At 42.9% G+C, this 24,972-nt stretch overlaps 1 protein-coding gene across 3 annotated transcripts in view; it reads right to left on the bottom strand.

Annotated features, from left to right (window-relative positions):
- adcy2b (adenylate cyclase 2b (brain)) overlaps nt 1-24,972 on the bottom strand; it is a 92,123-nt gene that overhangs the window by 52,924 nt on the left and 14,227 nt on the right. For all 3 annotated transcript variants that reach the window (XM_071368305.1, XM_071368306.1, XM_071368307.1), the window contains exons 2-3: nt 21,494-21,691; nt 6,794-6,955 (exon numbers count right to left, since the gene is read on the bottom strand). In XM_071368305.1, coding sequence (XP_071224406.1) covers nt 6,794-6,955; nt 21,494-21,691 — 360 coding nt within the window. The remainder of the gene's footprint in view (nt 1-6,793; nt 6,956-21,493; nt 21,692-24,972) is intronic.

Below are 24,972 nucleotides of genomic sequence, written 5' to 3'. Positions count from 1 at the left end.
ACAGAGTCTAAGTGGATTAGGCTACTCTCCACACATCCAGAGACAGTGTCGCACGTTCAATAGGCTACCTGCTGATTTCATTGATCATATTTCAGATATGCCTAGTTTGGGTGGGTTATGATGATATATATATATATATAATGATATACCTCAGTGATAGCTGTAACATCACACTACCTTCAATACGTAGCTATGGGATGAAGATGTAACATTTTCTGGCGAATTAATTACGATATTTGTGAGGAAGAAAAAGGCTACAGACAAATCATCCTTTCCTTCAGATCCTGCAACCCCCGTTGCATAGAGGTAGGTCGTATCATCCTACTTGGTCTGGGCTCCAGAGAAGTGACAATGTGACATGATATCCCTAGTTGACATTGACTACTAACATTAATGACTTTAAGCTCAAAATGCTGGTGTGAAACGCAGTTTATTTATGTATCTTTTTAAAGCGTTTTTAAAATGCATCACGGTTTATGGCTGTAATGACAGACTACCTTTGCGCAGCGATTGTGCGCGCTTTTTAATTTCATCCTGTGCGCACTTTTTCGCCCTGTGCGCGCGTGCATGTCGGGCGCTGTGGTCTCAAGCTTTCAACCACTCCTTTTAGGGAGGTCGCGGGTCAAAACGTTAAGCGAATAGAGTGATGATTTGATGTACAGCTTTTGGATCGGGTGCAGCGCCACCGTGAAATTGTAGGGAGAGAAGATTCCCATAAATAAATATGCAGCTCCAAAACTTGATTAAGGATATTAACTGTTTACTTTGCGAGCTCACCACCAATGGGGCGTCAATCAACAATTACTAGCATGGGCTTAGTGGTGTTTTGGTATGCCAAAATTGCTTGGAATGTATAATTTACTTATGAAGCTTGCATTTTGAGTTTGTTTTTAAAAGTAATTATTATATAATCAAAATTATCTGTAGCAAAAATTATGAAAAGGGCTCTCTGGTAGCCTCAATAAATAGACAAACATTTTGTGACCTTGGGACAATAAGGTTCTATCTGCGCAAAGCATAGTTCTGAGATATTTAGCATCAAAGTTTTCACATCCCAGATTTCAGAACTTTTTGGTAGTGAATTCTTCTTTTATAACCCACAAAGGTCCTCACCTTAAAGGTACCTAAAGTACAGAGTATCAAAGTCCTGAGACATTTGTACATCAATACAGGGGTGTGTAGGGGTGTGCAATCTCAGATAGAACCTTATGGCTCAGACATGTCAATCTGGGTTCAGCTATAAGGTTCCAGCTGACTCTTCTGAGTTAGACATGTTCAGTTTTTAAGAAGACCACTTGCGACGTGTGATTCAGGGCAGTTTTTTTTTGTTGTTTCCTGTTTTGCATGTTATTTTGGCATTAATATGTGTCACATATCCGTTTGCAAACAATGTCAAAAATAAATAATCATTGAGTTAATAGCCGCATACAAACATGGTCTCTTTTTTGCTTTCTTAAGTAAGGCAGCTCCAAAATGCAGGTGTTTCAGCCTAGCTCAGTGCTTTCTGTGGTGGTTGGAGGGGCAGCCAGCGGAAAACACGGAGCGTAGTTGTTGGTAATGTTCTCTAGCTGCGCCGTGATTGGCTCAGTGTTCTGTCACTCATGGGGACACTACGTCGCCGCAAAATCTACGGGTAGAGCTAGAAAATTCAAGCCCCTTGGGTGCTGCCGTGAACTTACATTAGAAGTGCCCATCCAAGAAGGCTCAAGGTCATTGGCCACAGATGAAATGATGTCAAATCACGTTATATCTACCGTAGCTTTGATTGGACTGATCATGTCAACATCATACGACCCAGCGTCGTCCGGGCTCGGGGAGGGTTCAGCCGTCCGGGATCGTCTCATCGTGCTCTAGCGACTCCTTGTGGTGGGCCGGACACCTGCAAGCTGACTCCGGTTGACAGTTTGACAGTGTTACCTCTGAGACATTGGTGCGGCTGGCTTCCTGGTTAAGCGAGCAAGAAGCAGTGCAGCTTGGCTCTCAAATTTTGGCAAGTCCGTAGGGGTGTTGGAGCGATGAGACAAAATCGTAACTACTAATTGGATATCACAAAAAAGGGGGTAATGCCATGGGCTAGGAAAGTTTGAATACATTGGCCATGCTATCAATCCAGCATGACTTCTGCCAAGTTCAAAACAACTGGAAACTCAGAACTGGAAAATCTCAGACTTCAGTGAGTTCAAGACAACTGGGAACTCGGATAAAACTAGGTCTGACTGGGAAAATACGGATTTTTTTGTTGTTGCGGTCATCCAACTGAATTCTAAATTGGGATTCCGGGCCTCTTTCTGGAGCCCACAAGAAGGACCGCCGCGCCACCTTCCTGTTCAAATGAGCACAGCACAATAAAGTGAGTCCAAAAATGGATTGTATGCTGCTGCATAAATGATGTAATATGCAACGGAGATATGTATACTGTAGCCAAGAAAGTAATACTAAGTGTATGTTGTGTAGTAAGCTGTTAGTAGGCCATGTGTCTCACCCAAATAATTTGTAATGCTTAGTGCTGTGTTGTGTAGTGGCTTTGCTGGCATGCATCCACCCAGAAAAATGTGTTTGCCCCACTAAGATTTACATGCTATTTTCCCAAGATAGTCAGAACACATCATGAAATACATTAAGACATTTATTATGATCATCAGACAAATTATTGTCATCACTGAAAAACGATGTGACAACATAATTTACTTGAAGATTTCTGACATTGTTGTTTTTTTGCTTGAGGGCCATTATTGCTGGCTAGACTAGCTAGACCATACTTAGAGGGAAATGGCAAAGACGTGTTCTGATTGGTCCATCTGTATTTGTGCAGGCTTGTGATTGGATTGCATATATAAGCTTGAAGCGCCAAGTTCAAATGGGTTTATGCAGATAGAACTTTCTAGTTTTTACATAAAATGTACTTTTTCAGAAATCTCCACAGACATACGAAGAACCATCTAAAGATCTGTTATATGTGACTAACTCATTTCTGACTAAAATGTCAGAGAGAACTTTATAGTCACAAGGTCACTATTTGTAGTTGAACAAGACATTGCATGTATATATTTTTTTTTACTTGACTTGAGACTTGACTTGAAGAAACTTGTGACTGGACTCAACTTTCTCTTAGAATGCACGACTTGGACTTGATTCGAGAATTGACCCGTTCTACTTCTGAGTCGACTTGATACTCGGACGTTATGACTTGAAACTAGCTTGTGACTTGAATATTAGTGACTTGGTCTCACCTCTGGCAATCACAGTGGCATCACGCATCACAGAGACCCCCTAACTGGGCCTCATACAGACATGATGAAACTTCACAATGGTCAGCTGGTGAAAAAGCAGGGGTATAGAAGAAGACAGATGCTATTGGAGACTTGAATCAAATACTGAAAGAGTCACCTGTGAATGACTCAATCAAGAGAAAAACATCTCCTCCCTCTCTCATCTCCTCCCTCTCTCATCTCCTCCCTCTCTCATCTCCTCCCTCTCTCATCTCCTCCCTCTCTCATCTCCTCCCTCTCTCATCTCCTCCCTCTCTCATCTCCTCCCTCTCTCATCTCCTCCCTCTCTCATCTCCTCCCTCTCTCATCTCCTCCCTCTCTCATCTCCTCCCTCTCTCATCTCCTCCCTCTCTCATCTCCTCCCTCTCTCATCTCCTCCCTCTCTCATCTCCTCCCTCTCTCATCTCCTCCCTCTCTCATCTCCTCCCTCTCTCATCTCCTCCCTCTCTCATCTCCTCCCTCTCTCTAACACACACGAAGATGAGACTCATAAAGATATGGTCAGTGTCTGACGCCAGTGCAGATGAAGTCTCCTATATTCTAATCACTCAATGTCCATCTATACAACTCAATAACACATTATTGCCCTATAAACCTGCCCTAGTACACACATCTTGTTCATTTAGTTCCCCACTAGGTCAACATCAGGCTCATCAAAGCCCTGTAAATAAATAGACACAGGTCTTTAGAAGACCAGGCAATAAGTATGTTTATTACATTTACGTTTATTTACAGAGACCTCGAAAGGGTTTTTCCAGTAAACCATGGTGTGTGTGTGTGTGTGTGTGTGTGTGTGTGTGTGTGTGTGTATGTGTATGTGTGTGTGTGTGTATGTGTATGCAGGCACACAAACATGCACCCTTCAAAGTCTGTCACACGCTTGGCAGGCATGTACTTGCTCACACACACACACGCACGCACAGACAAACACATACACGTTTGTTTACCTGAGAGGGATTGAGACTGGCTGTGGCTGTGTGTGTGTGTGTGTGTGTGTGTGTGTGTGTGTGTGTGTGTGTGTGTGTGTGTGTGTGTGTGTGTGTGTGTGTGTGTGTGTGTGTGTGTGTGTGTGTGTGTGTGTGTGTGTGTGTGTGTGTGTGTGTGCCTGTGTGTGCATGTGCACTTGTCTGCCTACCTGCACGCACACGTATGTGACAGACTTTGTGAGCAACATCCTAGCCTTTTATTTCTGTGTAGGCACTAATATTGTTAGCTTAGACCAGCAGCACAGACATAATGACGCACTAAGGCCTGCTGTAGCTCCACTGACCTATCTAGCTTCTGTAGAGCAGGTTATTGTGATCAGTTCATTTATTCCGAGGCTGCATCCCAGATGGCAGCCTATCCCCTATGTTGTGCAGTACTTTTGACCAGGGACCTTAGAGAATAGGGTGCTATTTGGGACAGAGGCTCAGCCTCTAGCCCCAGCCCCAGTCAGTCTTTATAGGACAGTTCATTTAGACTGAGAGCTCTACTCTGGTAATGAAGAGTGTACTGAGGACACACACAGAGTAGAGGGAGACAGAGAAAAAGAGAGAGCGAGGGAGAAGAGAGAGAGAGAAGAGAAGAGAAGAGAAGAGAGAAGAGAGAGAGAGAGAGAGAGAGAGAGAGAGAGAGAGAGAGAGAGAGAGAGAGAGAGAGAGAGAGAGAGAGAGAGAGAGAGAGAGAGAGACCAGGCAAAGCTGATAGGCTCATAAAAAGGAGCTTGGTCTTAATTTAGGGTTAGCAGTGTGGTTAAGGTTAGGGATAGGTTTAAAATCAGATTTTATGACTTTACGGCTGTTCCAGCTAGAGACCAATCTGCAGAGCTGCCTCCAGTACATGAGTCATCTCAATAAATGCCAATGTGCTGGATAGAATGGGTCTCAATGAGTCACACACACACTCAGCTATTGCAGCTCTGTTCGAGGGCACTCTGTAAAGGTATGAGTCATCATCCGGTGCTCAAACTGACTTACCATTAGGCAGAAGAGGCAATTGCCTCAGGCCTCACATCATCAAGGGGCCTCATGAGCTGATCATAAAAAGTAAATACACAAATATATATAATAAATAAATAATAATACAATAATTTCTTCATTTGAGGCCCCCCCATGTTCCCCTTGAGGCATAATAAATAATAATAATAATTTTTAAATCCCCACCAAAATCCGTCTGTTTAAGCTAGATATATCTTTTTTGCATGGTCTGCGTCACAATTCCACTTGAGGTGAAAGGCGGTTGAGCTATGCCGTGTTTGTCAGACCAGGAGACATCCCGAAAATCGGTCTTCTCACGAAAACGCCTATAGCGTCCGAGCGGTTTGGGCTACATGCTAATTTGAATGGAAAGATGAGACTCTCATGCCCACGATGGGGTTTTTCTGTTTTGCTCTACGACCCCCACAAGTGTCACGGGACTCGTCTGAAGGTAAACCGGTACATGGGCCGAAAAATGTATGGAAGTGAATAGGGCATTTCCATGTAAAAAAGGTATACAGGTAATTCCACAGTAAAAAAAATCTTGAGCTTTCTTATATCTCAGATATAGGACAGACACTTCAAAAACTACTTCCTTTTGATAAAATGTTTGACTATCTGTTTTTCCATGTGTGAATTTGTTATTCAATACGTTTCTGTGTGGCTAATAGCAGTAAGGCAAAATTCAGTGTTTCATCAAATATTTTTAAATATATTTTGGGGGATTTCTACAAGGGTCCTACAATTCTAAATCAAATAGCTAAATGATCCTTGGTATGACCATGTTAAAACAATTCCATATGATAGCTTAGTAGAAGCCCAGCCCTGGGCCCTTAGACTCTAGGGGGATAGAATAAGCATTTCTTTAGTAAGAAAAGAATGCTGCTGATAATACTGCTATCGTTGTCACGGCAGAGGCAGTGGGCATGTACTGTATGTGTAGCCCATGTATCTGATGCTGGCATGTCATACTATTTTTGGCCAGACAGCATCAGATACATGGGCTACATATATCAAGACAGAGGGGAGCTGTTTCGCTCTCTCGGATGCTTTCTCCAGTGAGATAGTTTCAGCCACTTGCGAATTGAAGGAGAGTTAGCGGTTGCACAGTGCACTGTTCAGATGCTGTAATGATTTTGGATGAATGCGCGAAGGTAGCCTACTTTTTGAAGTGATTTGTTTGACAATCAGATGAAAACTTCATGACTGCTTGTGTTCATGACACATTAAAAGGTAATACATTTTTACAGTTAAATGTCTTTAATTTAAATCCCATGCCTGGGGGCTCCAAATAATTAAGTCCGCCCCTGGGTGCTCAAACAGACAGATCAGAACGTGTGTGTGTGTGTGTGTGTGTGTGTGTGTGTGTGTGTGTGTGTGTGTGTGTGTGTGTGTGTGTGTGTGTGTGTGTGTGTGTGTGTGTGTGTGTGTGTGTGTGTGTGTGTGTGTGTGTGTGTGTGTGTGTGTCTGTGTGTGTGTGTGTGTGTGTGTGTGTGTGTGTGTACTCATCCATCACTTTGCATCTGTGTATGTGTTTAACAAATGTGTGTGTGTGTGTTCTCTTACCTGCCACACCAGTGGTTCAAAGGCCTCTGCAGTAGACGCCAGACACACACTGAGTGTGATTGTGTGTGATAAACATGTGATGATGCTGGCTATGACTGCTCCTCTCATGGAGAACGGCAGCATGGTGTAAACCACAAACACTATGAACAGGAAGAAGGAGACCTAAGAGAGAGGAGGATACAGAATATTACAGGGGGACACTTTAACATGTTACATCACAAAAAGTAGGAAGTCATAGGGAGATTCTCAATTGGGGAAAAGTTTGTCCTCTCCTTGACTCCTCAGTCCTCCTGAGTGGTCAAGCAGTGTCAATTCGTTAGTAGGCAAACAAAGGAGTCTGCTCCCCTCCTCGATTATCTACTTCGGCAGAGGATGCACAAGATTATCGTCACGGTGTCCACGGTCATTATATCCGCCACACCCTCTTTGAATCAGCTGTTGTTTTCTTGAAGGAGAAAAGCATGCACACATTTTAAAATGATATGCGTCTTATCCTTTTAGCATTAAAATATCTTGCTAAATTAGTTTTTATCACTTTACACATTTATTGTGGGATTCCACCCCTTTAAACATCCTTTGCCTGATGGAGAAGGAGGGTCTCATTTCATACAAGCGTATTTGTTTCCACGTTTCCTCTTCTCGCCTCTGCTCCTCGATTACCTTTGACCTGTTTCAAAGTGGAGAGGAGAGGACGGAGGAGAGCAAAACAAATTGAGATTCTCCCATTGAATAATACAGGGAGACAATTTAACATTGTTGGATTCAGGGTAAACTTTGAACATTGAGATATTAAAGACATGAAGGATCAGACGCAGAGTATATAAAGGGTTGAGATCTGTAGAGAGACAGAGAGGCTGTGGAATGTGCTGGGTGGACGGGAGAGAGTCACGGGAGTGCGATAGGTGATACGAGAGGACATCTGGGGATTAGGCGAAGGAGGGGTTGAGGTCAGGAGGTCAGGAGGTCAGGTCAGATGCCCTGAAGGGAGAAATAACGGTTTATTATCCTGTTACTCTCTTCCTGTCGAACCATAAGATGTAAGGATTGGAGAGAAGGAGGGGTGTCTAAAGTGGAGTATATATACTTGTGATGGTGAGAACATGTTTTTGGCAGAATTACAGCTGTAACGACCCTTTGGGAAGAATTAAACCTGGTTAAGCTTCTCTAGTGTCCGTGAGTTATTTACTCTGAAAAATTTGAACCTAACAACTTGTTACACGATGACAACCTGGGAGAGAGGAAGTCACAGAATGTTACAAGGAGTCACTTCTGTCACTGCTCTCTGTTCCACCAGGCATCAGCATAAACTTTTCTGTGACTCATAGAAGTTTGGTCTACTGCATGAATCATGACTAGGGTTGCAAAATTCCAGTAATTTTCCCAAAATACCCAGGTTTTCAAAAAATCCTGGTTGTATGATTCCAGATTTCCTGCGTATTTCTTTCTGATTTCGGGAATCTTCCAACTGGAATTTTTTTAAACCTGGGAATTTTGGAAAAGTGTCCAGAATTGTGCAACCCTAATCATGACTAATGGATCAAGTGTGTGCATTAGCCTACCGAGCTAAAGCCTTACATAGAAACTACACCGGCCACATTGTGAGCGAGAGCATTGCAAAATAAATGTACACACACAGTGCCGTGAAAAAGTATGTTCCCCCTTTCTGATTTTCTATTTCTTTTTAATATTTTTGACACTGAATCTTATCAGATCTTCAATCAAAACCGTCAGACATAACGGGACCCATCTCGTCCAAAACTGTTATTCAATCATTGTTTCAATCAGTAATTGTCTTTTTTTTGCCAACAATCTACACAAACCGATAGAGTAGTATTAAGGCCAAGTAAAGAGGGAAATAAATTGCGAAGTGTGGTGGTACTTGGATTTATTTGATATTTTTGCACAATAGTACTTTAAAAAATAATTCTAGAATAAAGTGGCAACATTTTAAGAATAAAGCAGCAATAAACTCCAAATTTAATTTTGAGAATAAAGTAAATATTTTAAGAATAAAGTCACAGTTATATTTCAAGATTAAAGTAGGGGATTTGGTTAACTGCACGTCTCCCTGGCTCCCTGTTATTGTGCATGCCACCACTGGACACTATTAAGATGTAGTGCCTGGCCTTAATAAACTGAAAGTTCTGTCAGTCACCACACTATTTTGTTGATGTAGCCTAAATGTAGGCGTAAAATATTATGAGGTTATTCGCCTCCAGCAGTGGTCACCAGCATTTCGATCACGATCGGCTGGTCGATCTCCAAGGTATTCCTAGTCGATCACCAAACATTTCTGTAAAAAAACTATGATAAAGCCTTGCATTCCTATTTTTTATTTGTTTCATTCTGTTTGAAGTAGGTGCACTTGATTCAGCAGCCATAGCGCCGGGAAGGCAAATTGTTCCCATTTTGAATAATTTTATGTGTCTGAAGGTAGAACACCGGCTACCCGGCAGGCCCAGGGAGCAAATCAAGTGCACCTACCTCTGGCCAACCAGATAGCTCAGATCACCGTGTCTGCAGTTTCCTCAATCTATAGATTGTAAAAAGAAGCCTCAAATTCCCAGAAAAATTGATACTGTGAGATTACGAATACAGTAAAAGGCTTCTGTTTTTATGTGTAAGTTCATGTTTAAGTTGTTATTCAGCACCTTTATAAGCCATATAAGCTTTATAAGCCACCAGCACTGCAGCTGCAATGAATGAGTATTGCGAAGTGTTCTGATAAACTTGCATTGTTATTGTTAGCGGCTTGTGTATTTTTTTTAATTTCGAGGAATATTCCACTTTCTCTGGTCATAGGAGTAACAATTTGTTGCATGAGGAAGAAATAATTCAGTGCGACTTGAGTTTCGCCATTAGCTGGAACAGTCTTTTCTCAGCAGAGGGAAGGCTGACCATCAGATGCAGGCCATCAGTCCAGTAAAAAAATCTACATAGTATATATAATATATATACAGTACATGTAACCAACTTCATATAGCCACGCAGAAGAAAGGCACACGGACACCCTCACTTCAGGTTGACTTGGTTTTTATTGCAGTAAAAGATATCAAACAGTGATGACAGGCATTGACAGGACGGTCACAGCCACACTTTCACTGCTCTCAGAATATCTCTCTCAGACTGAAGAGCAGGCATACAAACTTTCCAAATAGGGGAGAACCCACTAGTTGTTATTTCAAGGAAAATAATAAAAAAAAATGTACGTCTGAAGACCTCTCGTATTGCCAACCTTAATACAATGGCAGCAAATATTCTTATGAATTCAGCAACACATAATGAAAGGAAACTTTATTTATATTCCCTCTTTATTTATATCCCCCACATTTAAGAGTGTTGCTATGGTCTTTGACATGTCAGCCTCTAACAAGCATTTTCATGTCTTCAACGAGTCTCTTTACTAGTCTAACAACCATTCTGTACCCTCTGTACGCGGCACACTACCCTTCCCTAAAGGATTCTTAGAGCTTTGTGAATCCACTGTATTGTGGGACTTGTCCTTAACACTGTCTTTTAAGCAGATAGTCTGCTGATTTGGGCCTGCTCACTTGAGCCAATTTTACTGACCCTGGTACAATTCCGGGTGGGCAATTTGCTTGTTTGAACATGATCACTTAGGGCAAAGTCACTGACCCTTATACTGCTCTTGGAGAGCGTTTCTATCTCATCAGCAAAGGGTTGCAAGCTATCATCCTCAGAGTGGGAATGGTCTCCTTCGGGGACTCTGTCACTATTCTTCGGAAATTCGAAATGCTCCATGTGACCGGAGTCACTTCTTCTAGATTTCTGCTCACTTTCAGCATCTCCTATTGACTCAGTTTATTCATTACACTCTTGTCCTATCAACGAGGACCAGGAGGAGTCCGTAGCCTCATTGAATACTTTTGGACTTTGACTGCGGAGGATCCAGCCTGCAGTTCTCTGGTCATCACTGCCCACATCCACATCCGGTATGTGGGTTTTGTCTCATAGTTCTGGCATCTGTAAAACTCTCTTCTGAAAGGATGGAGGGAACAGTTGTATCCTCTTCAGGCTCTCCAATCGGAAGAAAGTTCACAGGAAGAAGTTGCGGTGTACAACCTTGCTCTTGTCTGTGGACGTGTTGACTACTCTGTAGATGTGCATATCTGGGTTTCTTCAGCTGATGACATAGATGGTAGATTCCCACATATCTGCCAATTTCCGTTTGCTCCTTTCTTTCTTGTTGGCTAACAGAACTTTGTCACCAACCTCCAGGGTGCATCCTCTCACCTTCTTGTCATATTCTCTTGCCTTCTTCGTCTGTGCCTTTGATGTGTTCTTCTGTGTGACACGCACTGCCTCCTGAAGATCTCTTTGAAAGGAGTCTACAAATTCACTGTAACCCAAAACAGTCACGTCTCTCAGAACCGGTAGCTGTGGGGTCCGCCCAAACATTAAGTAAAAAGGGGCGAACCCGGTCGTCTCATCTATGGTACAGTTACATGCAAACGTGAGAGTTTGTATCATCTGAGGCCATTTCTCTTTCGTCCGTGGAGGCAAGGCTTGAATCATATTCCCCAAAGTGTGATTAAATATTTTTGTTTGCCCATTTCACATTGGGTGATATGGAGTTGTGTGAAATTTCTTCACTCCTGCCAAGTCCATTAGCTCTGATATCAGCTTGCTTTCAAAGTTGTCCCCTTGGTTGTTTAAAACTGTAAATACAGAAAAACTTGTTTTGCTGTCTGAGTTGTACAAGGGAAGGAGTGAGCTGCTTTGGTAAAATGGTCTGTTACTATTAGAATTGCAATACTCTATCCATCCTTTCCTTCAGCCAACCAGAAATCGATGCAGAACAACTCTAGTGGTGCACTTGTCTTAATTGATTCAAGAGGAGCTCTTGCCTCAAGTCTTCTTGCTCACAACACAGCATAGTCTTTCACCTGTTGATCCATACCAACCTAAAATAACTTCTGTCTGATGGGGTGTAAGGTTCTTGATTGGCCTTGGTGTACAGCATCATCATGTGTTCCCTTCAACACATCCGCCTTCAGGGACAAAGGTATAATGAACTGATATCTCTTCTTTCCGATTTTGTCCTTTGATTTCCTGTACGGTATTCCATCCTTGTTTTCCAACTTCTCCCAATGTTTCAAAAGTTTCTGCACATCCACTGTTTCATGTTCTCTTTCACGATGTGATGGTCTCTGTTTTCTTTCTACATAATAGGTAGCACGAGCCAATGTCTCATCTGCTTGCTGCTTCTCTTTGAGATCTCCTACTGAAAAAGTGGGGAGTGGATGTTGGGATAGCTGCATCAGAGGGACAGTGGACATGGATATGATCCTCTGTCGGTCTAAGCTGTTGTCTAGGAGTGCCTTCACTTCATCACCAGAGACTTCAGCAGACTCTGCACCTTGATTGGACCCTGTCATGCCACTGTCTGGTAGGCCTTGGTAATTCACAGACAGCCGGAGCGTCTCTTGCACGTTCTCTGCTGTGACATGTTGAGTGGTACCATCCCTGACAAACGGTACACGGCCGAGTAAGTCGGCGGGTATGTTCTGTGGCCCAGATATGTATTTCAGATCAGTCATACGGAGCTAGCTTCGCCACCAACCTCTGCTCACAGGCATCAAGTTTAGGCTTTGTCAGTATGTGAGTGAGTGGGTTATTATCTGTAAGGCCAGTAAACTGGGCATCATTTAGCCAGTGACAACATTTTTCACACAAGAAACTCTAGACGATGGGCTGGATATCTTGCTTGGGATTTGTTGAGGGATTTACTAGCAAACACGATGGGTCCACTTTTACTCTCGACCTCTGGGACCTGGCTCAGAACAGCGCCTAGGTTGTCAATTGAAGCATTAGACAAAGTATGAAGGGTTTACTAAAGTCTGGGTGCGCTAAAACTACTGCGTTTATCACAGCTGCTTTTAACTTCAGGTGTCAGCCTGTGGGATGGCCTACTCTGAGTCTGGCTATTTTTATATTTCTGTTTGCTTTTCTGTCCCGCTGTTAAACAGTACAGTGGCTTTGATAAAGTGGGAGTAATAGTTCATAATTCTGAGAAATGACTGGACCCTCTTCAGTCCAGGGGTTTTCCCATCCTTCTCCATGAGGATGTCATCTCACTGATGGCCATCCCTTTCCCCTCGTCAGTCTGGATCCCTTTTTGAGATGTCACATGGCCCAAGAATTTCATAAAACGCAGAAGGAAGTGCCACTTATTTGGGGCAAGCTTCAAATTGTTGTTTGAGAGTCTACTGAAAACCAGCTCCAACTGTTCCAGTGCATCTTGCTCACTTTTAAGAAAGACTTTTAAATCATCTAGATAGCACAAAAGGGAGAGATAGTTCTGGTCTCCAAAGATTGACATCATCATCCTGGCAAACATAACTGGGCTGTTGCAGAGGCCCTGAGCCATTCTGTTATATTCGAAAAGGCCAACTGGTGTGGTAACAACTGTATATTTACGATCCTCTTCCTGTATGGGAATATTGTAAAATCCAGATGTCAGATCCATTGTGCTGAAAAGGCAGTTTACGCCTAATGACGGCAGTGCATCGGCTTGATTTGGTAGGGGATAAGCATCCTTCTCAGTTCTCGCATTGAGCCATCAGAAATCTGTACAGATTCTGAGTTCACCATTTGGTTTCCAGACAAGAACAAGAGGGGATGCCCACTCACTATTCGATTTCCTGAGGATGTCACATTCTTCCATTTCCTCCAAGGTTTGTTTCAGTTTTTGGAAGTCACATGGTGGCACTCTGTGGCAAGGAAGTCTGAAAGGCCTCTCATCGTTCAGTCTTATTCTATTCACAAGTCTCTTGCTTCGCTCTATTCTAGTTTCCCTCCGGAAAATATGCTGTGATATTTCATAACCAGGTCTGCCATCTTGTTTTTCCATTCATCTGATACTTCCAGGAGGCAATGTCTTATTTTTCTACTGTATTATTGACTGTATGTTTGTTTCACTCCATGTGTAACTCTGTGTTGTTGTATGTGTCGAACTGCTTTGCTTAATCTTGGCCAGGTCGCAATTGTAAATGAGAACTTGGTCTCAACTTGCCTACCTGGTTAAATAAAGGTGAAATAAAAAAATAAAAAAAGTCAGACCCATTTCTTTCAACACATCAGGATATGTGCGTTCTGTTCAGTTGTGGTTCCAATGATTTTCTGTGCGACATCTTGTTCATCATAACATTGTCCACAGCAGCTGCTGTTTAACTCCAGGTCTTCTAATGCTATACAGGAGTATACTGTACATCTGCCAGTTTTGCATTGTGCTTCAGTGTAACCGGGCAATCTTGGAGATTAACCACCTTCATTGGGATCCATTTGTCACGCCAGAGTGGGCATACAGTACGACCCACTAACAAACTCCTCTGTGCTCCACGGTACGTTGTGGGCTCTACAATAACAGGACTGCCAATGGAAAAGGGCCCTTTTCCTTTCAGCCTACCCCAGACTAATTTTTCATGTTTTGGGGATAGTGTCACACACCGGTTGAGAACGACAGTGGCAACTTTTTTTTCAGGCATTTTACTTCGTTGCCAGCGGTCAACATTTGCCAGTATGCTTAGAAGTGCATCTGATTCATCAGAAAGGCCATTGGCTAGTTGTGATATTGTTTTCCAATATCCCTCTGTACTTTTCAATAGATGGAGGACATGTTTCAGTACATTTTATTGTTATATCAGAATCACCGTCATAATCATTGGCCTGTACAGAGAATTAAGTCAAAACCACAGGTCCAAATCCCCATCTCCTTCCATGGCTTTGGAAAGGGCCGATGTAGCAAGCTAGCTACTGCAGGACATCAACACAAGCATACCAGAAACACACATGTTTTTCTGAAAATGACATTTCGCTTAGGATGTCATTTGATTGGTGTGGAGACAAATTGGCCCCCCTTGAGGGGAATTTAACTGCTCAAATGCTTGTTGGCATCAATCAATCAAATGCTACGGTAGCAACATGTCATACTATTTTGGTCCAGGTAGCATCAGATACATGGGCTACACATACTGAGAAAGAGAGGCCCTGTTCCCTTGCTCGGATGATTTTTCGACAAATTATTATTATTATATATAAACATCACCGGTCAAAAGTTTTAGAACACTTACTCATTCAAGTTTTTTTTTCATTCCAGGTAACTACCTCATGAAGCTGGTTGAGAGAATGCCAAGAGTGTGCAAAGCTGTCATCAAGGTAAAGGGTGGCTATTTGAAGAATCTCAAATATAACATATTTGTTTAACACTTTTTTGGTTACTACATGATTCCATATGTGTTATTTCATAGTTTTGATGTCTTCACTATTATTCTACAATGTAGAAAATAGTAAAAATAAAGAAAAACTCTTGAATGAGTAGGTGTTCTAAAACTTTTGACCGGTAGTGTATATATATATTTTTTATATTTGGGGAAGCTTGGCTTCCCTTGGCATCCATGAATACACGCCACTTGTAAAATAACAACCCAATGTTAATCTCCCAGGACAAATTAGCTAGCAATAGCAAGCTAGCTAAATGTCCATGAATGTTTCATGTGTGTTTGACATGTCCCCAAATGAATATAGTTGTTTCACAGTTGGTTTTTATATTTTAACCTGTGTGTGATGATCGTATCTGGTGTGGATGGACAAGATTAACATGCGTGCGATAGCGCACATGGACTCACGCATGTGCGTGGCCGGTGTAGTCAGCATGTTAGGCAAGTCTACTCATCATACAACAGTTGTATTGTGAACCTTTAGCAGCACAGAGCTGTTAAAAACAGCACAAATCCTATCACATGTTATAGTTATAGCAATACTGATATACCAGGATCAGAACAGGAAAGGAGGAGCTGGACGCAGGAAGTAAACAAAACAGATAGGGGGCTCATGGCTCAGAGCGTATCACAACCTGTGACCCTGACTCCCCGCAGCACCATGGACAACAACCAACAGTGGTGTCTGACAGGGACCGGAAGTAGGAAGTGGAACAGGAAGTCAACAGAAGGTCAGGATTAGGGTTCAGGAGGACAAAAGGAAAGACAGAGAGATGACAGAGACTGACTACTAGAGGGAGAGAGAAGTTGTTGAAAGAGAGATATAGAGAGATATTGAGTAGAGAGAGGGATTGACAGTGACAGTGACACTATCTAGCCCAGCTATTTTCCCAACACAGATGCAATTCTTACCACCAACCCACCAACTCTGACCTCCAACCCAATCATAAAAGAAAAACAAAAAGCTTAGTTGCTGCTAGCACATAATTTCTGCAAATTTTTTCATACACTTTATTTGCTATAGTCAAACGTTAGATGGCCTACTTTTCCAACAGCTTATATAGTGTGAGACTTGGGGGGTAGAAAAGAAAAAAAAGAAAAACATTTTTTTTCTCGTTGCTGACTACCAAAAAGTTTGAAGAGACATGCTGACTGGGCGGGGTGCATATATTCATGAGCTCGCCTTGACTGACAGCTGTTTGGCCTATGGCCAAGAAACTTTAATGCAGTGAGCAGTGTTCCAATAAAATCATCTCAAGCAAATTTGGTGAAACACAAAGCAACTCAAACAACGTTGAAATTGCATAATTTTTTTATACATCTCCCGTTTTTCGTGTCTCTTGTGATGTGGTTCACAGCAGCACTGACGAATGTGTTGACATGACAACTGCATCAGAGTTTTGAGTGACCCTTCCCCGCCTTTTGTTCCATGCTGCCTGAAGACCTAGCTAGCCAGTAACTTGTTAACAACAGATACAGATAAAAAGTGGAGACATAAGTACAGTATCTTTGCCATAGATGAATAGTGTAAACTTTCTATTATAATTGCTGACACCCTACAGTCACATTTTGGCACCAGTAGAGTAGCTATCTAGCTATATAAACCACGCCCCTCCGGAAACATGCATTTTCCGATGTTGGTTACAAGGCGGTACTTATTTAAATTAGCTAAGATAATATCATGTTACCATTGGTGTATTAATAAAATGACAGTTAGGGTGATGTCACCCTATCCCCTTAATAATCCCACCTCCTGTCTTCCAAGTGTTTGACATTGGAGAGGGGACAAGTAACTTTATCAATGTAGAAGCAACAGTCATTTTTCATAAGTTGGTCATCATACATTGATTTGGTTTCATCCAAATATTATCCAATTTCATGAAAAACATGATTTTGACTGTTGACCTTTAAAATAGAGACACTTCTCTCCTGAGTTTTCCAGGAGCCAATTTGTGTGTGTGAGGTCTGGAAAGAGTTAAGTTGGAACAGGGGGAATTGATATACCCTATCATTTCTCTACTCCTTCTACCTTCCTTATCTCGCTTTCTCCCTGTTTCTTCTCAACCCTGCATTCTAATACCCTATCATTTCTCTAGTCCCTCTGCCTTCATTATCTCCCCGTCTCCTCTCAACCACCCTCCCAGCCCTGTATCCCGTCTCCCTGTTTCTTCTCAACCCTGCATTCTAATGACCCCTGTCCCATTCACTGAATCATACCTTTCTCCCTTTTTTCTCATTCTTTCTCTCTCCCACTCGCTCTCACACTCAATGCCTCTGACTTTCTCTTTTCTTTCTTTCTGTAGCGCTCTGTCTTTTCCCTCCTGTTATCTCCATCTCATCTCTCTCTCTCTTTCTCTCTCTTCATATCTCTTGCTCTCTCCTACTTTCCCTTCCTTCTCTCTCCTTCTGTCTCTCTATCTCTTCTCTCCCCAACCATTCTCTCTCCATATCCTCTCTCCCCACCCCTTCTCTCTCCTTCCCTTTCTCCATCTCTTCTCCTCTGTGTGGTAGGCTCCAGAGCCAGCCATCCAGCTGGGTTAGTGTGAGGGAGGGTTGTATTGTTTTGATGGTACCAGGTGTGTGGAGCTCTAGTACAATCTGGCTTCCACTAATACCTGCTCTCTCCTGAGAGATTCAATCAGGCCCAGACACAACCAACTCCTCAGCTGAAAGGGCTGCTCTGTGTGGTGTGGTGTGGTGTGGTGTGGTGTGGTGTGGTGTGGTGTGGTGTGTGTGTGTGTGTGTGTGTGTGTGTGTGTGTGTGTGTGTGTGTGTGTGTGTGTGTGTGTGTGTGTGTGTGTGTGTGTGTGTGTGTGTGTGTGTGTGTGTGTGTGTATGAGTGTGTGTGTATGAGTGTGTGTGTATGAGTGTGTGTGACAGATTGTGAGAGCCTCTGTTACTAAGCAGAACATAACCTGTTATAAACTTTCAGATTATTTCTCTCTCTCTGGCCTGTGGTCTCTCTGTTTCTCCAGAGTCCCCATCCCTATTTTTCTGTTTATCCCTACCCACACTCTCTCTCTCTGTATGAGGACAGACTGTAGTCGCAGCAGTAGTTACAGACAGTGTTATTTAGCTCATTGGGTTCCATCAGTATGGTTGAGAGTGTTCTTCCTCCTGGCTCCAGGCTGGTTGACTCACAGCAAAGAGCCATGTATCTCCTTCTTATAGTCTGAGGCATTTACCATCATCACAGTACACCTGAGTGGTGTTCTATACCTGACCTACCTGTCATACAGTGCCTTCAGATAGTATTTCCACATTTTGTTGTGTTACAGACATGGAATATTCCTTTGAACATGGTGAAGTTATTAATTTGGATGGTGTATCAATACAACCAGTTACTACAAAGATACAAGCGTCCTTCCTAACTCAGTTGCCAGAGAGGAAGGAACTGCTAAGGGATTTCAGCATGAGGCCAATGGTGACTTTAAAACAGTTACCGAGTTTAATGGCTGTGTTAGAAGAAAACTGAGGATGGATCAACAACATTGTGACAGAGTGAAAAGAAGGAAGCCTCTACAGAATAAAAATATTCCAAAACATGCATCCTGTTTGCAACAAGGTACTAAAGTAATACTTCAAAAAATGTGGCAAGCAATTAACTTTTTGTCCTGACTACAATGTGTTATGTTTGGGGCAAATCCAATACAACACATTACTGAGTACCACTCTCCATATTTTCAAGCATAGTGGTGGTTGCATCATGTTATGGGTATGCTTGTAATTGTTAAGGACTGGGAAGTTTTTCAGTATGAACAAGAAACAGAATGGAGCTAAACACAGGCAAAATCCTAGAGGAAAACCTGGTTCAGTCTGCTTTCCACCAGACACTGGAAGATTAATTCACCTTTCAGCAGGACAATAACCTAAAACACAAGGCCAAATATACACTGGAGTTGCTTCCCAAATGACAGTGAATGTTCCTGAGTGGCTGAGTTACATTTTTTACTTAAATCTGCTTCAAGATCTATGGAAAGACTTAAAAATGCCAATGATCAACAACCAGTTTGACAGAGCTTGGAGAATTTAGAAAATAATACTTTGCAAATATTGTACAATCCAGGTGTGCCACGCTCTTAGAGACTTACCCAGGAAGACTCACAGCTGTAATTTCTGCCAAAGCTGATGTAAATACACTTATGTATACTTATGTAAATTTGATATTTCTGTATTTCATTTTCAATAAATTTGCTTAAATGTATAAAAACATGTTTTCACTTTGTCATTATGGGGTATTGTGTGTAGATGGGTGAGAAGAAAAAACATAAATTGAATCCATTTTAAATTCAGGCTGTTGCACAACCAAATGTGGTATGAATACTTTCTGAAGGCAATGTATAATAACACTCGTTCTCCTTTCAACATGTTACCTCCTCAAGCTGCCTGCTAAGAATGTGGAATAACCACTGGAGTAATGATACGAGATTACTGTCTGTTTAAGGAGGAAACAGGAAGAGAGAGAGAGGTAGAGAGGGGTAGAGAGATGGAGAGAGAGAGAATGAGAGATGGAGAGAGAGAGAGAAAGTGAAAGAGAAAGAGAATGAGAAAGAGGGAGAGAGAGAGAAAGAGAGAGAGCGAGAGAGAGAGAGAGAGAGAGAGAGCGAGAGAGAAAGAGAGAGAGAGAGCGAGAGAGAGAGAGAGAGAGAGAGGGAGGGAGAAAGGTTGTTTAATAATGCAGTATGATTATGCTCTCACAGATGGAGAGATGGATAAAAATAGCTACACCACGATGAGAGAAGCTAGGAGGAGAGAGGGGATGAGGGAGGGAGGGAGAGAGGGTATGAGGGAGGGAGGGAGAGAGTCAGTGCCGCCTCTAGCCTTTTGAGGGCCCTAAGCGAGATTTAGTTGGGGGTCCCTCCCACCTCATGGGCAAAACAGTTTTGGCAGTGGATACATTTTTTGCAAGATTAAAGTACATTTCCTGCAATTCTACACATTTTGCCAAGGGGTGTAGAGAAAGTGTTGCAGTTTTAAGCACACTTTCTACAATTCTTCACATTTTGCTATGGGGCAGAGAACATTTCGCAGTTTTAAAGCACATTTTCTACAATTTACACATTTTGCCATTACTTATGCCATGGTCATATGATATCTGTGTGAGTGACTAACAAAATCAACAGGGGCCCCCTGGAGGTCAGGGCCCTGAACACATGACCTGCGTGCCCGGTCGGTAATTTAGTGATGATTATGCCTACTACAAGGTTTAGATAACTGCCTAGACGACCTCACCTAGCAACCTACATTTTTTTGTTGTTGCTGAGATGGGCTAATTGAGTGACTGACATAACAAGTGGAAACTGCTGGTGCACTACCCGACTGAGTTCCTTTCTGGTCGGGGGCCTCCAAGCGGCCGCAGGGCCCTGCACTCAGCGCATGGTCTGCGTATAGGAAAAGGCGGCTCTGGAGAGTGGGATGCAGAGAGGGAGAGGGGGATGGAAGAAGAGAAACAGAGGGGGAGGGAGGGAAGGAGAGAATGTAGGAGAAGGAGAGGGAGGTGAGGGAGAGGACGAGTGCGAGGGGGAGCGAAGGAGTGAGAGGTAGAGATGGAGAGGGGGAGTGAAGGAGAGGAAGAGAGGGGGAGAGAGGGATGGAGAGAAGGTAGGAGAAGGAAAGGGGAGCAAGGTTGAGAGAGAGAGAAGGAGGAGAGGAACAGAAGGGAAAGGAGGGACAGAGAGAAGGTAGAGAAGGAGAGGGGGAGTGAGGGTGAGAGAGGGTGAAATGGAAGGAGACCTGGTAAGGTGAGGTAGAAGGGCAGAGGGATATAAATAGAATTTGCGAAATAAGTTGAGACAGAGAGACGTGGGAGGGACTGGGAGAGAGCGAGATAAAATGGAAAGGAAATTGGAATGAGAAAGGGAAGGAGGGAGGGTAAGGAGAGGAACATGAATAGGCCTATAATTAGAAAGGTCATGTATCAGTCTCCTGATCGTTCACCTCCTGTGACCTAACACTTAATCACACATGAGGAACAATTAGCACACACCTTATTATCTCTCAAATACATTCAAGACACACACAAGCACATACGCACACACAACAAGCTGGTAGCGTAGAGGTTAGGGAGGAGGGTCGCCGGGTCAAATCCCAGATCTGACAGGAAAATCTAGTGGTGAATGATTCTAAATACCATCTCCAGCCACTGTGGTCTTGAGCAAGGCACTCAACCACTAAAAGAATGGTTCCAGGAGTGCTGCACCGTGGCTGGCCATGTGGCTCCGAACACTTGAATGTGTATCTCCAGGGATTGTGTTGAAAAGCAAAAAAGCTACGTTCTCTTTTATGGACAAATGGACAATAAAGTATTAATGGACAATATTTTTCTTCTTCTACACAAACATGTACACACAACTCTGACCAACACGCACGCCTGACGCACGCCTGACGCACGCAGGCAGGCACGCACGCACGCACGCACGCACACACACACACACACACACACACCACCCCACCATCTCACCTGGTCCCAAGGACAGAGGATCCCCCCGGAGAACATGAAGAGGTAGCCCATGGCAACCAGGCAGGCCCATATAAGGAGGGAGAAGAGGCGGAGCATGCGGTTGAAGACGGACTCTATGCAGACCAGGATGAAGATGGAGAGGAAGAGGAAGAGGGTGGTGGGCACGGTGATCAGGAACGCTAGGTGGTCCTCCATGTTCTGGAGAGAGAAAGGGAAGGAGAGAGGACGGGAAGTAAAGAGAAGGACAGAGGGAGCGGACGGGGGGAGAGAAGGAAGGGAGGGTGGGAGGAGTGGAGGGAAGTAAGACTAGGAGAGAAAAACGAGACAGAAGCTTTTTGTGTACTCAATTCCTGAAGGAGACAGCTTCACACCGCCTCTCTCCCCCCCACACCCCCCCTCAGAACTGTAAATAGCTCCTTCAAGCCTATAGAACCAAGTGTGTGTGTGTGTGTGTGTGTGTGTGTGTGTGTGTGTGTGTGTGTGTGTGTGTGTGTGTGTGTGTGTGTGTGTGTGTGTGTGTGTGTGTGTGTGTGTGTGTGTGTGTGTGTGTGTGTGTGTGTGTGTGTGTGTGTGTGTGTGTGTGTGTGTGTGTGTGTGTGTGTGACAGGTTGTAAAAATTGGTTTTGGTTTTGTGTTCAATTCCCGCAGGGGTCACATACACCTAGCCTATTAAAAATGTTTGCACTCATTGTACAGACAGACAGACAGACAGACAGACAGACAGACAGACAGACAGACAGACAGACAGACAGACAGACAGACAGACAGACAGACAGACAGACAGACAGACAGACAGACAGACAGACAGACAGACAGACAGACAGACAGACAGACAGACAGACAGTCTGAGACCAGAGAAGGTGCTACTATGTCACTTCTATCCTCCCACTGTCACTGTCAGCATTTAAAACCTGTCAACACACATGCCAACACACCCTCTCTCTCACACACACATGCACGCACGCACACACACACACACACACACGGTCTGCATTCATCACTGCTCTACTCATCATCATTAGCTATGGGCGGCAGGTAGCCTAGTGGTTAGAGCGTTGGACTAGTAAAGGTTGCAAGATCAAATTCCCGAGCTGACAAGGTAAAACTCTGTTGTTCTGCCCCTGAACAAGGCAGTTAACCCACTGTTCCTAGGCTGTCATTGAAAATAAGAATGTGTTCTTAACTGACTTGCCTAGTTAAATAAAAAGCTATCAGACTCTATTAACATTGACATGACCCCACCTGGCTACTACCTATATGTGTGTGTGTCTCCTCTCATCCACACACACACACAGGTTAAAGTGACAGGTGTTGGGTAGCCTGATGGTGTGGTAGTGTAGTCAGAGGTCCATTAGCAGGAAGATCCTTCCAGATTCAAGGTGACATTTGTCGTGAGGCGTCGTCAAAATTGTCCACTGGAGCAAAAAAAGAGGTTGGATTTAACCCAGATCTATATAATGAGAGACTGCGATTTAGACCACTGCACCATCCACAATGAATTAACAAAGCCAGTCTTCATCAATTGCTAAACTAAACCCTGGAGTTGTTTTTCTGAACTCAACCAATTAGAATTAATGCATGAATTTAATTAAGCCTATTGCAAACCCTAACCAATCAGAATTCATGCCTAAATTTAACCCTATCCCAAACCCTAACCAATCGGAATAAATTATTTTCCAAGTCGTAAATAATGCCTAAATCAAGGCAAGTCAAAACCGGCCACTAGTGGCAACAGTAAGCGCTAGTACAATCTAGTAGGCTTGGGTTTTGCTAGGGCATTGTGGACATAGATGGCGGTGTAATTCGAGGGTCTCATGTTCAATCCCAGTTACTGGCACTGAGGTATAAATAAACTACTTGAAATTTGGAGAAACATGGACAAATGTCTAATTTTGCAGTGAGACTGTGAGAGCCTGTTGCCTTAGAGCTAGAGGCCGGATGGAGGTCAAGGCCTAATTCTCTGACATCCAGAGTACAGGGTCTGAATAAAATATTTACCCTTCCCTTCTGACCCTCTAAGAGTTTATCAATTATAGAACAATGCAGAAAAGTCCATCATTTTCCAAGTGAAGAACATTTTGCATAAGCACATTGAGAGCCTAGAATATCATCAGAGGTCCCTGCATATGGTGATCCTGTGAACACGTCAGTAGAATACAGTCTATCATTCTGCAGCTCTATGATTTGTATTTCATGATTCTATGGTAGAACAGTGTTGTTCTGTGATGATTCTATGGTAGAATACACTGGTGTTCGCTGGTTCTATGGTAGAATAGTGCTGTTCTGTGATGATTCTATGGTAGAATACACTGTTGTTATAAGGTTATATGGTAGAATAGTGTTGTTCTGTGATGATTCTATGGTAGAATACACTGTTGTTATAAGGTTCTATGGTAAAATAGTGTTGTTCTGTGATGATTCTATTGTAGAATACACTGGTGTTCGCTGGTTCTATGGTAGAATAGTGTTGTTCTGTGATGATTCTATGGTAGAATACACTGGTGCTCGCTGGTTCTATGGTAGAATAGTGTTGTTCTGTGATGATTCTATGGTAGAATACACTGTTGTTATAAGGTTCTATGGTAGAATAGTGTTGTTCTGTGATGATTCTATGGTAGAATACACTGGTGCTCGCTGGTTCTATGGTAGAATAGTGCTGTTCTGTGATGATTCTATGGTAGAATACACTGTTGTTATAAGGTTCTATGGTAGAATAGTGTTGTTCTGTGATGATTCTATGGTAGAATACACTGGTGCTCGCTGGTTCTATGGTAGAATAGTGTTGTTCTGTGATGATTCTATGGTAGAATACACTGGTGCTCGCTGGTTCTATGGTAGAATAGTGCTGTTCTGTGATGATTCTATGGTAGAATACACTGGTGCTCGCTGGTTCTATGGTAGAATAGTGTTGTTCTGTGATGATTCTATGGTAGAATACACTGGTGCTCGCTGGTTCTATGGTAGAATAGTGCTGTTCTGTGATGATTCTATGGTAGAATACACTGGTGCTCGCTGGTTCTATGGTAGAATAGTGCTGTTCTGTGATGATTCTATGGTAGAATACACTGGTGCTCGCTGGTTCTATGGTAGAATAGTGCTGTTCTGTGATGATTCTATGGTAGAATACACTGGTGCTCACTGGTTCTATGGTAGAATAGTGTTGTTCTGTGATGATTCTATGGTAGAATACACTGGTGCTCGCTGGTTCTATGGTAGAATAGTGCTGTTCTGTGATGATTCTATGGTAGAATACACTGTTGTTATAAGGTTCTATGGTAGAATAGTGTTGTTCTGTGATGATTCTATGGTAGAATACACTGTTGTTATAAGGTTCTATGGTAAAATAGTGTTGTTCTGTGATGATTCTATGGTAGAATACACTGGTGCTCGCTGGTTCTATGGTAGAATAGTGCTGTTCTGTGATGATTCTATGGTAGAATACACTGGTGCTCGCTGGTTCTATGGTAGAATAGTGCTGT

This window comes from Salvelinus alpinus, chromosome 26 (genome assembly GCF_045679555.1).
Source record: "Salvelinus alpinus chromosome 26, SLU_Salpinus.1, whole genome shotgun sequence".
NCBI classification, from domain to species: domain Eukaryota; kingdom Metazoa; phylum Chordata; class Actinopteri; order Salmoniformes; family Salmonidae; genus Salvelinus; species Salvelinus alpinus.
The sequence above is the reverse complement of the archived record's forward strand: the minus strand, read 5'-3'. Positions and strand labels throughout refer to the sequence as shown.